This window comes from Scophthalmus maximus, chromosome 6 (assembly GCF_022379125.1).
Source record: "Scophthalmus maximus strain ysfricsl-2021 chromosome 6, ASM2237912v1, whole genome shotgun sequence".
In the NCBI taxonomy this organism is placed as follows: domain Eukaryota; kingdom Metazoa; phylum Chordata; class Actinopteri; order Pleuronectiformes; family Scophthalmidae; genus Scophthalmus; species Scophthalmus maximus.
Genome location: NC_061520.1, coordinates 6,114,178 through 6,132,215, shown reverse-complemented (window position 1 = coordinate 6,132,215; position 18,038 = coordinate 6,114,178). Strand labels below are relative to the sequence as shown.

Below are 18,038 nucleotides of genomic sequence, written 5' to 3'. Positions count from 1 at the left end.
TAATTCAACAACTGCTACTGTGCTTTATTGTTAGAATCTGGAAATTTGTCAACTGTGGGTCGAAATATAACCTAAAATATCATATTTGCAAATTTATTTTTGTATTCAATTCAATTTATATTTTACTTGTAGAGTGCCAAATCAGAGCAGACATTATCTTAAGGCACTTGATAAAGTAAGGTCGAATCAGTAAACAGTATATTAGATTTTTGAAAACAACCATAAACTATGGTGCTTTTTTTAATTGTATTTTTCTCTCCACTTTCAGTCGCACGACTTCCGGGCGGAACGGACTGTCGGTAGACCTCTTATGCGGGGGGAACATTTTCCGGTCGCACACCGGAGTCGCGCTCTCGACGGACATTGCCTGGAAACATGCCGAAGTAAGTTCAGGTGTTCTTCTCATTTGTGTGCGTTCAATCCCCGATATTCACACGTTAACCATCTTTACCGTGGTCAGTAGTGATGTCGACTGAACAATGGCGACGAGTGAACCACCGGAAACAAAAGAAACAGAGCGCGTTTTTCGACGAGCTTTTGTTTGGGCTGTGTCTATGTGCTGGAGCGAGCCTCGACTCGCCGGCAGAAGAACGAACCCCAGCGACGTTCAGTCGAATAAATACTCAAAGATCATCGGCGTGTACCCGTGAGACTGCAGGCCACGTGAAACCACACTAGTGCAGGTGTGAGAGAGAATAAAAAAAACAACAACATGCACGAATCCAGATCCATTGAGCCGCATGTTGGGGAGTTGTCGACGGTATCACCTGGTCTTCATTCATTGTCGAACCACTTCACCATCTTGGCAGTTCACGTTCAGCTCTGCAGCAGAACTCACACTCATGAAGTTCCACCCTCTCTGGTATAACTGGGGTGCACAATATGGTAGAAATAGCATGTACATGTACTACAAGCCATTCATCAGCACCACAAACTAAATCTTCCCAGATGTCGAATTTGATCCAAAACATCAATACGACAACTGAAGCAAAATCTTTTTTTTGTTTGGTCGTTTGCCGCGGGACTGTCATATTAGACAGTGTTAGTTTCAGCCACATCACATCAAAAGTAAATGTGCGGTCCACTTTAGAAATCTTTACAAGGTCTTGGAAATGCTTCGTTGACACGCTGCCCCATCGTCGCTTCAGCTGATAATTCAGTTGGTCACAAAGTTTCCCACTCGTCGTCGTTCTCTATGTCACAGGAGGTCTTCCTTGCTGAAAATTTAGATAATGATATGGATTTTTAAAGCATCACTTTTACAATTCATATCTTATAGCCACAGTGCACGATAACCATTAACTGCTTAACCTGAGATCATAACCCGCTGTACATTCCCACTGCTCTGGTCGGAGCCGGAGCCAGGTACCTCACGCCTCCATTGAATGGAATGATCTGAAAACGAGTTATTGTTCTCAGTGACTCTACCGTTACATTATTCTGAAGCTGCAACAATTGATCGATAACACAGACATTTAATCAACAGCAAATTTTGCTCCTTTCAACGTTATACACAAAAAGTACCAACAGTTGTAGTTGTAGTTTCTCACACGTGAGTATTTTAAGTCTTGGAAGACGTCAGTTTTTTTACACCATTTTTACTATGACAGTTCATCATCGATCAATCTGCTGATTAATTGATGCTGAACTACAGACCACTAAATATGTATTTATTTATGAAATGACCTCTAAGACACAGTAACATTGATTTACCTCCAAGGTGAACAACGCTACCGTGGCCATGACTTTGTTACTCAAACACATCTCCCTAGCAGCTGCAGCATCACTATGAAATAAATAAATGTGAAAGTAAGAAAATGGTACTTAGGATTGTTAAACTGACCAAATTAACTATCACTTTCTAATCCACGTTGCTTGCAATTTAAATTAAGGAAGGTCCTCAGGGTCCTGGGTGAAAAGTTAGTAAATATTCTAATTATTTCAGATTTAATAATGGCCCGTATGAACTTTATGTTGTACATTGAAAAGGTTTTCAGCACGACTGCAAAATCTGCAGGATTGAGTTTTAGTTCTCTTTAAAACATAACTTTTTTTTGTCAGGCAATGAATTTGCTTGTAGGACATATTGTGCAACATGTACAACATTTCTAGTGAGATTTTCTATTATTATTTCATCCAATCAAACTAATTAAATGGGTTTAGATATCCTACCTCATCTACTTAAAGAATATTTAATAATATTCTAAAGTATTGTGTTGTTTTTCGAAATCTAAAAGAAAATTTCCCTTTCCACAGGTTTTACTGTGATTACTGTGACACCTACCTTACACATGATTCGGTAAGTTGCGTTTGCTTGTACCAAACCAAATTGTCGTGTGTTCTTCTTCTGTTGCTGTAAAATATTCACTAATTTGTTGTATTTTCCTTTTCTAGCCGTCGGTGAGGAAGACCCACTGCAGTGGCCGAAAACACAAAGAAAATGTCAAAGATTACTACCAGAAGTGGATGGAGGAGCAGGCCCAGAGCCTGATCGACAAAACGAGTAAGCAAACTGTTGAACTGTAGAAACACACAGACGCCGAGCTCACTGTTTGTGACACTTTACCACTCAGAAGATGTGCCTGTTCTACAGGACAAGTTTAAAAATATTCAAAATATCCTATGACCTGGGCGGCTGAGATTGTTTATAGACATTTTGTCGAGTATAAAACTCAAAGTGATGGATGGAACCTTCTATAAAGGCCTTTTTAAATGTGAGTTTTGCAGGAGTCAACCCTCATGCTCCTGCGTGCAGTAAGTTAAACTGAATTGAGTGACCTCTAGTGGCAGTAACATATATTATGTGATGATTTATTTAGTTGTGCAGTCAACTGTTCACACTCCTAATGGGGGCACTAGACGCTTTTCTTTTCCATATTTAGTGCCCTGGTAAGATGTAGACAATTATACTTCATGTTGGAGTTTAAGCCTGTTACGGAGCCCACACAAGTCACACTTATGGAAGTGAGTGTGGGGGGGATATCCAAGCTCTCCGTTAAATAATGTACCATTTGCACCATCTTACTTTGGGCCCCCTCTGAGATTACACACCACTAATCCACATGAAAGCTGTGAAGCCGATGTGATGCTGGGGCGTGGTATTGTCCAGTGAGGATTAATATGTAGTTTTACAGACTTTACAAAGAAGGATTTAAAAGAAGGATGGTGGCAGACTACACATCGTTTCATCACGTCAAGAATGCAAAAATAACGGTTTTCTTGTGACCCAATGTGTTGTGTTTTACACAGAGTACGTAGAGCATGAAACATGGATGATGAGATTCTTTGTGATATTTGTGTGGTTGTTTGTGCGTTAAAGTTTTTTTCATTTTCTTCCAACAGCGGCTGCCTTTCAACAAGGAAAGATCCCCCCCACACCGTTTCCCGGCGGCCCCCCTCCAGGTGAGTGTGGCCATTGTCTTTCACTTCTACAGAAATTTTTAATTCACTGTAACACAGAGTTCAATTCACATGATAGTCACACCACTGGACAAATAGTCTAAAAATCTTTTTTTAAATTTGACCACCCGATTCTATTTCCTTTTCCACTTCTTTTATTCTAACAGTTTTTTGAGATGACAAGATGAGTCTGGGTTGAGCCTTCACTACTGTGGCGGCAGCTTAATCTGTCCACCAGATACTGTTGAATCTGGTTATACATGTTGAACATATAGTCATTGGAAGCCATTCAAATAAATAGGTTTTTAATTTACAAAACATGAAAAAAAAGCCCTTTTTTTTAAACAGGTGGTGTCACGTCTTCTCTGTGCTGAGCTGTTTTCAGCTGCTCCATCAACAAAAACAGACAACAGAGAAATAAAATATCCTAAACTCACACATTTGTAAGACATAAAGTTATAAAAAGCAAGTGGGTGGGAACCAAAACAGAGACCTACTGCTCAGCTTGGTTAGCGATACATCAATATATCATTACTGTTATTTTCTAATATCAAAAAGCAGCATCACTAAAAGCAACTGATAAGCACAGGAGGGGGGTGGAGGAGTACGATTCATGTGGTTCGCATCATTTTGGAACCGGGTCATGATTCTCATCCTTAACATCTGGAGTGTGAAGGTCGGTTTTTAGAGATTGAATAACTTCCATATTCACAAGACCACGACTAGCACAAACATTTCTTCTTCCAGTGATTTTCTCAAATCGACTCTTACATTGTCATACACTGAAAATGTTTCCATAACACAGCAATGCATAAATCAACAGTGTGGGATTTCTGTTTAATCAGAAGTCGATTCAAGTCACACCCCGCCTCCCAATAATACACACAGTTCACGTGTCGATGTGAATCTGATCTCAGTCACGTATGACATTGACTGAGCACTGTTGATGTGTTGTGACACAGGTGGGCCCCCTCGCCCGGGCATGCTGCCCACACCCCCTATGGGGGGTCCTCCTATGATGCCCATGATGGGGCCTCCGCCACACGGGATGATGCCCGGTGGACCAGGTAAGACGCGCTGCTGCGACTTTAATAGAGCCCAAACAATTTTTCAATTAATAGACTAGTCAATCAAAAGAAAATTAATCGAGAAAGATATGTCCATCCGGCCCAGTTAATATCACACCACTGATTTTCATTAGATTCTAAATAAGTTTTAAATTGCATTGAATGTATTCAAACTGTTGCCAGGAAATTTAATCCAAGCTTTGTATCTCTGTGACTATTAGGAGGCATGCGACCGCCGATGGGGGGACCCATGCAGATGATGCCAGGACCACCGCACATGATGCGTCACCCCCGACCGATGATGATGCCAGTCAGGCCGGGCATGATGCGCCCAGACAGATAAGAGCAAGCGGACAGCCTCCGTTCTTCATTGCCACGAACAGACACTGTCCAGCGAGGACGCTCGGTTTAACACTTGGGGTTAATTGTCGATGGGACTTTTTTTTAAATTCTCAAACGTTCACAATCTCTTCTGCCTCAAATCTCAAGTCCCCCAAAGTAATTCTCATTTTTGTGTTATTACTTTGTTTTCTGCTTCAGTTTTGGTATTTATTACTATTCACCTTATTTGAAATAACTTCAGATCCCCATTTTAAAGATTGTTTGATAGAAACATTGTTTCCCGTGTTAGTATCCAGACCGAGGCCACACTGCTCAGCACACACAGACACACACAGGCACACACACACACACAGGCACACACACACACACACTGAAGAGTGTTTTTGATACATTTTGTTGTTATTTGTGGCGATATTTTTTAATTTGTTTTAGGTTTTACATGTTTTTCATTACATTGAGAAATAAAACGCTGATTTCAAACCTTTTTCTCACCTGCTCATTTTACATTTGTGTTTCAAACCGGCAAAGCTCATTTTTTTACTGTTTTCACGGCTCCTCGCTAACTCGACTGAACAACACGTTCCCAAACCCCAGGAGGATGTTTTGTTTTGTCCACATACCAAAGATATTTAGTTTACTGTCACAGAGGAGCAAAGAAACCAGAAGATATTCTTCTGCGTGTGAATGGAAAAACCCCAGAAAACACAATTTTCTGGACTTCATGTCAGAAACGATCAGGGCCTTAATGCCAAGGGAGATGTAAATTCTTGATTTCTGAAAATATTGGGTCGTATTGTTAACTGTTAAACTCAAGATTCAAAATTTTCAACCGTACGTTTGGTGATTTGAGGTTAGCACGAGTATTACTTTTTTTTTTTTAAAAAGCCCTTTGTTTGAACCCAACCCCGTCACCTGCTCTTTTCCTAAGTGAACCTGACATGCTCTGTCGGGCCTGAAGGTGTGAGTGTGTTTCTCCCCGGTAATAGGCCGGTGATCCGTACACGCTGTTCCCTTAAAGCATCACCCCCCTCCCCCGAGAGCTGCGGAACATTACGAGCAGCTTAAACAGATGGACGTGTTAATACATTGTTTTACTCGACACATGAGGAGGTCGACCCGGCCCTCATTAGTCCATTCAGTCGAGCGTGTTTCTGAAGAACTGCAGCCGTTACGTAAGAATCCGCGGCTGCCGGTGAATCATGATCGTCGGCGCCATGAACTAATAATTCGGCGCGTTTCCTCCCGGCTGGATTCCAACTTCTGTGTCCACAGTAACGTCCGCATGTGATTTATGAAAACGCCTCAACAGATGGAGCTAGAGAGTCGCAGCGCTCTGCAATAGGAAGCAAGACCCCGGAATGATGCCTGATTACGTGCTTCCATGGACTGTCAGGTTTCTTCCTGTCTCATACTCCCAGAGGACATTTTTTGTGGCTTTGTGGTTTAAGGGAATTTCTAGGCCACGTATATAAAGAAGAAAACTTAATTTGTTGGGGGCAACAGCCATATGCTTCACGCCGCCTTTGCCAATTTATGTGCTTGCGGACCGCAGGGGGAAAGCGGCGTAAAGACGATGCAAACTGATACAGCGCCGTGTGCCACGTCGCATGACTTTTGGTCATCGCATGCTGTGAATTGTGATCTTTGGTAGGTGGGGTTAGGCATCAAATGTCCTCCGAATCTCCAACTCTCCACTGCACAGCCACCAGAGTAAAACCACGTTAAGGCACATTTCATGCGTAATGCCGCGTGTCGTATGGAATCTGGCAGTCTTTGTGAATATTCAATCTCACCATGACGTTGCCCCGAAGGGACTGGAGTGAAGTGGAGTGGAGTGGGAGTGTTTATGATTAGAAGCTCAGGAGTTGAGGAAGTAAGCCGTGATGATGAGAACCATGTCTTGTATTAAATCTTATAATCTTACATCTTGCCTGGGAGGAATTCTGAGAGCTCGTTTCCTTCGCTCTGCCAGACTCTGGTCCGGATCCGCGACCGTCTGTGAACCAGTGTTGTCGTTTTTCGTGGGAGGAGTTTGAAATATCGGGTACTTTTAGTCAAACGCTCGTTCATCAGCGGTGGCCTTGGTTGTTTAACAAGAGAAGTCGCTTCTCTCCGCGTCACGGCATAAACCCCGGTCTGTCGTCAGGTAATCACTTGAGGGTTGGATCGGCAAGTTTTCTGCCGGATGGGGGAAATCACTATCCTGACGGAGGGGGATCCAGACCCAGTCTGGCAGAGCCGCAGCACAGTTTTTTTTCCAAGACATGTTGTTCAGAGCTTTTTGGAGAAAACTCTTCACAGTAGCTCTGTCTGGGCATCGCCTGTCTCTTCATGTAATCCCAGAACGACACCGCCGTGTTGCGTTCAGGCGTCTGCGGGGGGGGGGGGGGGGGGGGCACCTGCTTTCAGGCCTCCTCGCTCGTCTCGTGTCTGAAGGGAGTTCTTTAAGACTCGCGCTTGTATGTCGTTGTGGCAATGCGGCGGAATAAATTTGGGACATGATCAGACGCGCGTCCCCGATGGTGCTTTTTGCGTGATGGATAAGAATCCAAACTTTTCCAAAGTCCTTTCAATTTTTTTTTTTCCCGCAGAGCATCATACGTGTGTCTCAGGTGAATCATGCTGGTTTTTTCTATCTGGTCAAAAATAAAACCGTCCGAGCCAAGATGCAGGGAAATGGAGATGCTGCAGGGAGCTTCAGAGTCGGCCTGTTATTCTCTCATGTCTGTAATGTCTAGGTCTGCGACTAACTATTATTATCATTATCGATCGAATCTGCTGATTATTTTCTCGATTAAAAGGTTAGTTGTCAATATCGGGAAAAATGTTTTGTGAGAGTTTTGTTTTAGTTCACTGTCACAGAGGAGCAAAGAAACCAGAAAATATCCACATTTTTCTTTCATAAAAAGTACTTGAAGCAATAATTGGCATTTCATTTAGCAGTCGATTACTGATCGATTAAACCCTCTAAGTCACTTGATGTATTGTTAATAACTTAAAATGATTATTGATGAATGTTCCCCTGACTTGACTCACTCAATATCCTTGACATTCCGGTCAGACAAGCAAACCCCCCCCCCCACCCCCCGGAGGAAGAGTCACTCAGAAAGCCGTTCTCTGCACCGCTGGCCCAAAAGGACCTATCGACGAGGCCGAGAAGGAGCGAGAGGCGTACGGGGAGGAGGACGACTGCCGATTGATTATCTTGCTTATGCGAAAACAGGTTGGACTGCGTCTGACAACCGGCCAGATCCCAGCCCAGATTCACACTCTCTGATCTCTTTTTTTGGGGGGTTCCGTATTCTCCCAGCATGCATTTGGCCACTCGAACAGCCTTGGTTGAATGATGAATGATAAATCGCCAGACTGATGATTCCTCAGAAGCCCAACTGGCCCGTGACTGCAGGAAGACCAGAAGGATGCTGGGGGAGGATTCTGCACACGGCTGCTGGACGGACTATTGATCCGGAGAATCTGAGAGGAAGAGAGCAGTTTGCAAAGGCAAAGATTTTGCTAGACTTTTTCCCAATACCTCCGCGTCTCTCTCCTTTTCCTCTTCCCGTTTGTGTGTTGTCGCCCCCCCCCCCCCCCCCCTTCATCTACGTACAACCTCCTCCGCCTCCTCCCTCCGAGAGGTGCCCTGCTACACTATACTCTGCAATTTAATCCATTTAGTCATGGCTCCAGATCAATATCCATTTCCCCTTGGCCTCGGAGAGGGAGCGGAGCCTCTGGAATCCGCTTGTTTCAAACTGTGGCGGTGTCGGCCAGCAGGGGCTCCCCCTGGGCCTGCGGGCTGCTGATGCAGATGTAGCTACACCACAGCGTCTGGGGAACACAAAGCTCGCAGGCTAATCTCTCACCAACCTCCTGAACGGAACACAACTGTGGATGTCTCACGTTTGTCATGTCAAATCTATGACCTTCTTTTCTCCCCGAGCACAGATGAGTTATTCTCTTCCACCGAGGGGCTGAGCGGCGACGCCCGGCCGGTCGGCAAATGGATGGCATCGACTCTGGTTTAGTCAGAGCTAATTTGATTGGTTGGGCCCCTTTTAATGTGACCCACGACGAAGGATGGGAGTTATCATTTCCACTCCCCCCTGCAGGACGGATGTACTGTCGTCCACTGGGACGGATGAAGGCTATAGTTAGTGTTACTACGCTGCAGCTCGAGGTGCAGTCCCTGCAATCCGCCTGTGCGTCACCACGCCAACAGCTAAGGTCTTACAGGCTTAATCTGACTGTAAGAGTTCGTCACTCGCTGACCATTTGGAGTGCACACAACCTTGTTAGCCTGCCCTCCTTTAAGTCTAGGTTTACGTTTACGGATTGTCGGCCTGCCACCGGCCAGCTGCGCGCTCTGCGGACACTGACGGTGATTCTCCTTCACCTGCACCGCTGCGTTGTGCAATCGCTGCCGTGTTTTATAAATAGCCCGCGTTGAATATTCATCTGTCAGCGTTTGCATCCAAAAGTGTTTTGCATTTCTTTGGCCGAGTTTCATGAAGTCAAAAGGACACGGCTAAGAATTGACTCAACTGTTCACCGACACGGACGGTTACTGGCGAGAGATGAGACCTCAACATTGGGATGTTTCATTGAACTTTGAGTGAGTCGAAAAAGAAAAAAAATTCACTTGAGACCATCCACCCCCACCTGTGAGTCATTTACACACATTTATGTTTGTCAGTGTTGAATGCAAGTCTAAAAAATGTTCAATGACCTGCATCAGTCATTATTCACAAAACGAATTAGACTAAAGTGAAAAATTGATTCTGTCATTTCTACAACCGGGTCTCTTCGTTAACATTTACAGTTAGTTGCACAGATGCTTGAGAATTCACACCAAAATTAATATTTCGAATGATACACCTTCCTTTAATAGCCGCACTTGAGCTAGGGACGTTGCAATAACACGGCCTGCACCTGAAACACCTATAGGCCACCGGGAAACGCACCCGAAGTTCATTCTTGACTTCAGAGGCGGCAGCAGCAGCAGCAGCAGCAGCAGCAACAGCAGTTCGTGATTTATGTAACTTTCTTGACTTATAATAATAATAACATTACGATAATGAAAATATAAACTTTGATAATATAGCACCTGTCATACAAGAAAGGAAGCTTTATGTTAATTTTGATCAAACCTATTAGAGAAAACCGAGCAGATAAAAGTAAAACATTGTCTTAATCATTGTAGTCTTCCAATATGAGGCCACTAATCACTATTAATGTGATATTTATAGGACTAATATTGTGGTAATAAAGTAAATTATAATCAATCAAAACTACTTGAAAAAACTTCTTTAAGACAAATGTCAACGTATTCATTATGATTAACAGTCAAGTAAAAAGAAAGTGATGAGACACTTATATTCTCTGTACATTCCCTCTTTCTATTTCCCCCCTAATTCTGAAGGTCTAAATTTGGAATAACTTGACTTCTCGATAAATCTTTCATATAACCTTGCCTCCAAGTAAAGAACTTGAATTTTTCATCAGGGTCCTCCTCTCCTCAAACATATGGTTCTCATCCATACATGCATATGAAAGTGGTCGCAAACGTCTGCCTCCCCAGTCCGCCCACAACGGATGTGCCATCACGAAGACGTATTATCTTATTTATCTTTAATCTGACCCATTCTAGTTTCTCTTCACTTGCTCTTTACTTGATTTGTTTCACTTCTGCACATGCGGCTTTATCCTTTTTACGCCGGACACCGCCGCCGTCTGATGGCTGGCTCATTGTTTCTGTTAAATTGAATGCAACTTTTACTGAGACACAGAAGCTTTGAACGCTCTCGAATCTTGTGTGAAAGATTATGAGCCCCCATAAAAACCTATTTGACAAAAACGAGCACAGTAGCACAGTAAAAGGTAACGGCTCCACATGGACTGAACTTCCTCTCTCACGCCCTCCTCCAGACAGTTGCACTGTGACGGCCTGCTGCACTTCAACCGCCTCACTGCTTCGCCGGCTGCTGCCTCTTGCCACGTACTTAACACCTAACCACTGCCACACGACCGCACGTGCACCAGTGGCGTGCGTTGCCTTTTTACGCGTTGCCCCCCCACCCCACCCATCCCGTGTGGGATACTTGTATTATTCATTCTTAAATGCACATTTTCCTGTAGCTGCTGGGAAGGCTATTCCTGTATTCATACATACATGGCCCTCAACTGTTGTTTATGCACAGCCCTCATGGGTTTGCCATGCACCAAAATTACAGTTGCGTCACAAAATAAAGTGTTGCTTCACAACTCTGATGTCTCTCATCGAGCTAAGGTCGCGGCCGCGTTTTAGGGCCACGACACGATGCGGGATCGCAACGTGATCGGTCGTACAGTAGCTTCTTATTTCCGTTTCCTCCGACAGCGGCAGATATTAAATATATGGCGGAAGAGCAAAAAGAAGACAGGTACCTACGTTGACGTTATGAAAACAATATATTCTACATTTTGATAGGCAACGACAACAAACCACAACTCTGAGCCTGATCCTGACATGACTGTTTGTCAGTCCCATTTCATCGGCCTCAGACACACCTCCTCATATTCTGGCTGTTTTTTTCCCCAGGCTTGTCGAATAAAATCAGCGACCTTCCTCAAGCGCGACTCAACTTTCTCAAAGTAATCACGCCAGAAGAAATTGACAGTCCTCGGAGAATCAGAATCAGAGATATCGATCGACAGGACAACAGAACGAATGAATGAGAATGAATCTCATTCTCAATTTCACTGCGCTCCCGCAACAAAGTCTGTCCTCCTCCCTTTATATATATATATACTGTATATATATACATTAACTTTTATATTATTTCACCTTTCACTGTTCACTTTACTGTTTTTGTACTTCTAGTTAGATGTTAATTAAACTGCATTTCATTGTCTCAGTGTGAAAACTTTAAAGCGTTTTGTTCTCACTTGGCTGCCTCAGCCTCATTCTGCTGAAACACTGAAAATGACCGTAATGTGCACTGTAGTTCCATAAGGAGTTATTGATTCGTGAGTCTCGACTTGATAAGGCGCACGGGTTGTTGCTGTAGTCGTCAAAAAACGACGACTCGTACCTCCTGCTCGATCCCTCTGTCTCTGTCTTTCCTTCACAATCTTGAATCTCCTTAGTCCAGAGCTTTTCAGCTCAAGCGGAGCCTGGTGGATTCAGATTGAAGGCCGACAATCCGGAATGATCGTGAAAGATTACATGCAACATATTGACGCCTTTCACGATTAACTACTTTTCCGAGAAGCTGTCTTTGCAATCAGCCGTCTCTCTGCTAATCTCTCCCCCTGCACAGATCTCTGTTGTTCCCTTCCGTCGGTCACTGAGTGCTCAAGGTGGAATTGAAAACACCCATCATCCGTCTCCATCTCATTCATGCATGTAATGGTTAATACAAGGACTCGGGCTCTTGTTAGAAATGAGCGAAGCCTGTCTTTATCAGCACACACACTTGCTCACTTCCTCTTTCTTTCGCCACAGATTTGAGTAGGTCAGCTCTCTGCTTATGAACTATTCAAGTCATTAACACAAAACACAAACCCTTCCCACACCCACTTTTGTCTGTTTTATGAGAATACAGGGACTTTTTATTTGCCATTAGAGCGGCCACGCTGTTGAAGTTGTGCTTCTCCGAGGACCTGTTCATTTCCAGATTGAACTTTACAGGATGAAGAAACAACATTAAAAAAAAAACAATAAAGACACTTTCTCTTTCTAAATATAATAAGAAAAAAAAAAGAGGTAAATCCAGGTTACGACCAAAATCTCCCTTAATGTCACCTTTTAAAATCTGACGTAGTCGTGACAGCGCGCTCGGACTGAATGCCCGAGTGCTACCTAGCCTTTTAAGTTAAATTGCTTCTATAAATGTGCTCAGTATAGAGTCAAGGGCAGCGCCTATTTTTAAAGAGAGGGAAAGGATTCTTGCTCTCAAAAAATTCCTTGACGTCCAAAAGTTAAAAAAGGCTAAAAGCCTTTGGTTGAGTGAAAAAGACGAAGGCAGCTCTAGCGACAGCCATAACGTCTTACACGTGAAACACAGTGTAGGCTTGCGCAACAGGGAGCGCTGCAGGGAAGTAGAAACATTCCAGTGTTTTATACCTTCAGTATGTGCAAAGGCAGGATCCTCCTTCCGATTTGTTTTCGATCAGAAACGCCGCGTGAGCTGCGGACTGTTTATAAAAATGGACGCAGTCACCTGGAGTGGAAAGTGGAGCCAAACTGCGGAGGTGCCTGAAAACAACTCCGCGACTCCGCTGGTTACAAAAAAGTCAGTTTCTATACAAGTCTATGAGAAAGAGACTCTACTTATTACACTTGATATATTTTTCGTCTGTAAACATTTTCCCGAGGAGTTTGTGGTCTCAGTCGCTAGTTTCGATTCTTTCTCCAACACGGCATGATGTCATTCATTCATTCATTCATCGTCTACCGCTTTATCCATTTAAGGGTCGCGGGGGTCGCTGGAGCCAATCCCAGCTAACATTGGGCGAGAGGCGGGGTTCACCCTGGACAGGTCGCCAGCCTATCGCAGGGCCACATACAGATACGGACAATCATTCACTCTCACATTCACACCTACGGTCAATTTAGAGTCTCCAATGAACCTAACCCCATTCTGCATGTCTTTGGAGTGTGGGAGGAAGCCGGAGAACCCGGAGAGAACCCACGCATACACGGGGAGAACATGCAAACTCCACACAGAAAGGCCCTGGTTGAACCGGGATTCGAACCCAGAACCTTCTTGCTGTGAGGCGAAGGTGCTAACCACTACACCACCGTGCAGCCCACGGCATGATGTTCATTTTCTAAATAGTGGTCCCATTTAGAGTACAATAGACCATCAGTCATGTTCTGCACTATCATGTGATTCACACTTAGTACCGTCATATGACGAATATTGCAGGTGTAGGTGGACGTGCAGTGGATGAGCTCTCATCTAGGCCACACCCCCTTTTCGTCCTCATATGCTTACTATATGGTTAAAATGCCAAGATGGCGCTGGTCAAAATGCTCCAGGCTTTAGAAAAAGCCGTGTCGTGGTGGGTCTCCAGCCACTTGGGAGAAGTGGATCGTCCTGCGGCATCACCTCCTACCCTCGGCTGAATACATTGTCCAATCGATTCATGGCTGCCAGTATGGTTGCCGTCATTAAAGCGCAGATCTCCAGGACTCGCTGGATATTGAGCTTGTCAAGGGCGGCTGTAATGGAGGCGTTACACCCAAAGTGACCTGGTTGTGAACCATCAGCACTATCCGTGGATTAATTACCCTGCCTGCTCGTCCTCGCTCTACCTGCTCTCCCCTGTGCCCCGCTGCATCTTTAGTTCACTTATTCCCTTTTGTCCTTTCGTCCGTCTGAATGTAAATGTGTCTCACCACTCGTACCTTTGCTAAGATGTGACGCGTTGTTGGTTATCGCATCCAATTTCTGGGCCAACTGCAGTGGAACACGGGGATGTGTTCGATTTGTCCACCACCACCACCCCTCCTCCTCGCCCTCCACCCCCACAATGGGAAATTCAGAAGCGTGGATCTGTGCCCATTGTTTGCACTGAAAGCACCACAGGGAGCGTTGACCTAACACAGGAAGCTCTGGATTCAACTCAGTCACCCCTGCGTGTGCTGTACACATACATGTGCAAACGTGCATGCACCCATATGAGAATAGAACTGCGGGTGAGCACACGCCTGCGTGCACACATACGTCCCCCTTGCACATACATGGTATCATGCCATCGTCTCTCATCGTACATAAAAAATGAAGGAGCTGCAGTTTGATTCCACGGTGCACTTTGATTCCGATCTCTCCAGCATGCTAGATTTATCTGTTGAATTTATCTCCATCCTGATGTGGCCAGCAGCGGCGGTTGTTGTGGTACATGATGTCATGCAGCATGATAACAAAGAATGAGCAATCCCCTTATCACACTACCCCCCCCCCCCCCCCCCCCCCCCCCCCAAAAAAAAAAATGCAGTATAAATGCTGCAATAACATCATGATAACCGATTTTTGAAGGTGAGATTGTCCGACAACAATACTGGAGTGTCCCGCTCAGGATTGATCTCTCTCTATTTTACATTTTAATATGTGTCAAGTTTACAGTGCATGTTATTCAAAGGCATCTACCAACTATGACAATTTTTTTCAACGCTTCAGATTCAGATTGCAGCCTATTTATCCGGCAGACTTCACCCTGAAAACACACTCATCATCAGAAGAGTGATGTGTCCCAATGTGCGACTGCTCCTGCAGTTAGAGGCTATGGCTGCCTGCACCGGTCTTTTAATGTAAAAAAAAACAACCAAAAAAACGTGCTCAACGAAGCTGCCATATGGGAGAAGAAGAACTCTGAACCGTTATGTTTCAATTAATATTTCTGTCCGTCCACTGGAGAATTACAACTAGAGCCATGCCAGCAGTTCTGTGAGGGTGGTAGTTTTGACCATTGACCAATGTACTGCACAAATGAAAATACTTGAGATGAAAAGTTCAACCCATCAGACGAACTATGTCGTACGTGGTGAAAACGACATATGTGGACCGTTTCCTTAAATAGCGCCATCAGGTAGACGCCATGAATACCTTTTCGCCTCGGAGCATCGTGGGCTTCTCCAAAGCGTGGTTAATGAGCTTTTAAAGGTGTGGCTGATGGTTAGGGTTAGGGTGACATATGGCAGAGAATCAACGCGACTACTTTACAGAGTATAAGCAAATCCATTGAAATACACAAACTTCGCGGACCAGGTCCACCGCTGACGTCTAGCTGCCGTGTAGATAATTACCGCTGGAGGTCTGCGCTCTTCGAAAACGACCACATACGTCGTAGTATGCTGCTTCAAATACGACCTATGTGGTCGCTTTTTGGTGGAGGACGGGCTCATTTGTGCAGTTGCTATCAACTCCGTGGCTGTGCTAGAAGAAACGTCAGGGGATCACCACGTGTTTTTTCCTCTGGGGATCACGAACGATTCATATCAAATTTTGGCGGCGGGCACTTCCGACTGACATTCCCGAGAGAAACGCAGCTAGCGTGGCTAAGAAAAAAGGTCAGTACACCGCTCTGCACCAGTAGTGTAATTTTTTTTGCTACACCTTCACTGAAGCATGCACACTTGCCCCCCCCCCCCCCCCCGTTTCCCTGCAGAGAGGTCAGCTCTGTCCGTGCCTTCAATGGAGCCACATCATTAGCCATTCTTGGCCAACAGCAGGCAGTTTGACTGTTGCCTTGAATGAAAGTATACCGTCCCTCAGCTTGAGACAATATTTGAAGAGTGTTACATTACACAGTGAGACACCTGTGATCAATAGCTCCAAAATAATAGAAATAGAATAGAAATCATTTATTTACTGCCTGGATATTGTTATACATTGGGTTACTTCAAAATTACAAATGCAGTTGGCCTGTAAATGATCTCCAAGTATCACTTAAGTATTGTTTCTTGGACCTTTTTTAATGCTTTCACACCATGAATTTCATTTCATGGCTCTGAAAATGACCTACCTTTGGACGAATTGCAACGCTGCTGCCTTGGGGAACAGACGACCTTGAAGGTTAGCATCAGCGCATCCTTGTCCGGGTTAATGTCCTCTCAGAACAAACCAAACACAGTGCAATGGGATTTCAGAGACTGAACCACACCGCCGTCATTTTGGTAAATTCCAGGACTTTTCTCGCAATTTTTGAAATTTGTTGAAGCCAGACAACCTGTCTAAAAGGTAAGGGTCCCTTGGGTTGATTATTTGATTTATTATATCACAATTAGATAGATTTTTACCCAGTGGCCCTTTTTCTCTGTCTGTGTAATGGCGGCTTCATCGGGTGGAAACTGCAGGGCACCAATTTCAGCGAAGGTTAATGATTTACAGGCCGAAGTGGTGAGAAAAGTGGTTTTAGAAGTTGTGCAGTGTTATTAAAAATGTCAACTGTGGACCTGGGGACAACATTCAGTCAGGGTAAAGAATGCGACAAACACACACGAGAATTCAGAAAAGGCATTCTGCGTGTTAAAGGAAGCGCAGACAGTTTAGCAGCCCACGACTCATAGACATATACACAAACACTGTACGCATGAAAACTGCGCTTCTGTGTGCGCAGCCTCTGTGTGACTCGCACAGTGTGCATGTCTTTGTTAGCGAAGGGTGTTCATGAGTCACAACTGTCTTTCGCCCGAGGCTCAGCAGCCAGCCAGCCAGCCAGCCAGCCAGCCAGCCAGCCAGCCAGCCGAAGGAGGGGATGCATGTTTTATTTTAGTCGCCCTAATATGCCGTGAAGACATCATTATCTCCAAAGCATTTTGAAATCCACGGCCTCTGTTGTCTAAGATGGCACCGAAGGACGCGGAGATCTTAAACTGTCTCATCCCCATCACAGTCATAGAGATCATCGGACGCGCAGCGGTACATGCTTCATCGGATGTGGCTTTCTGTGATTGCCAGCCAAGCCGTATGTGACTGCGTGAACCCTCGTGGGCGAGCGAAGGATGTTATCTTTTCTGTCATGCACATACCAGCGCTGCCCACAGGGAAGAGGTGAGCACGCAGGGAGCTCGGCTGATTGAGGGCACAGGGCACAGAGGCGCGCTGTGCGGGGCTACGGTTGCCTGTGAATACTGAGAATGTCTCACAAGAGACTCTTTTGTCGGCGTCTGATCCCCTTGAGAAGAGTCGTGAATAGCATAAAGTGTGTGAGACCTTTTTCCACATTCCAACCATATCGTCAACGTTTTTAAGTCCTATTCTTTTCGAACCTCTGCAGGTCCCAAGAGTTCATATATCCCTTGTACAACCAAGTCAAAGCACTCAATAGAAACACTTAATGGCGTTGACGGTTGAGTAAATTATATTATTCAAATATATCACAGACAAGTGTGTGTGTGTGTGTGGGGGGGAATCAATGTAACTTTAAAGATTTTGTCATCAAAATCAATGTTTCGCCTCCGCAAAGTGACAGCACTTTAGCTGATTTGTGATGATAAAATGTGTCCACGAAAGTCTGTTAGAGATGAATCCACAGGTGGGGCAGGATTTTTCAGAGGGAAAACTGGAAGAAGCATCCTAAATGTTCCGCTACCCTTCAGGTCATTGATACATTTGGGTCAATAAAATGTGAAATAGAAAGATAAATATTTAGAATAGATAGAAAGCTAGATAAAGGTGTGTGGCAGTTTGTATGTCACTCCTATGGCATGTCTCTTAAGTACTATGTCCACAATGTCTGCCCTAC

General features: G+C 44.6%; 1 protein-coding gene across 1 annotated transcript; it reads left to right on the top strand.

The window, feature by feature from the left end:
* The first annotated feature begins 268 nt into the window (after window positions 1–268).
* On the top strand, window positions 269–5,288 carry snrpc (small nuclear ribonucleoprotein polypeptide C). Its single transcript, XM_035631499.2, has 6 exons — window positions 269–383; window positions 2,257–2,299; window positions 2,395–2,503; window positions 3,343–3,402; window positions 4,362–4,466; window positions 4,688–5,288. Exons 1-6 carry the CDS (start codon window positions 376–378, stop codon window positions 4,807–4,809), a joined length of 447 nt encoding a protein of 148 aa, XP_035487392.1. The 5' UTR covers window positions 269–375; the 3' UTR covers window positions 4,810–5,288.
* Window positions 5,289–18,038: the final 12,750 nt, after the last annotated feature.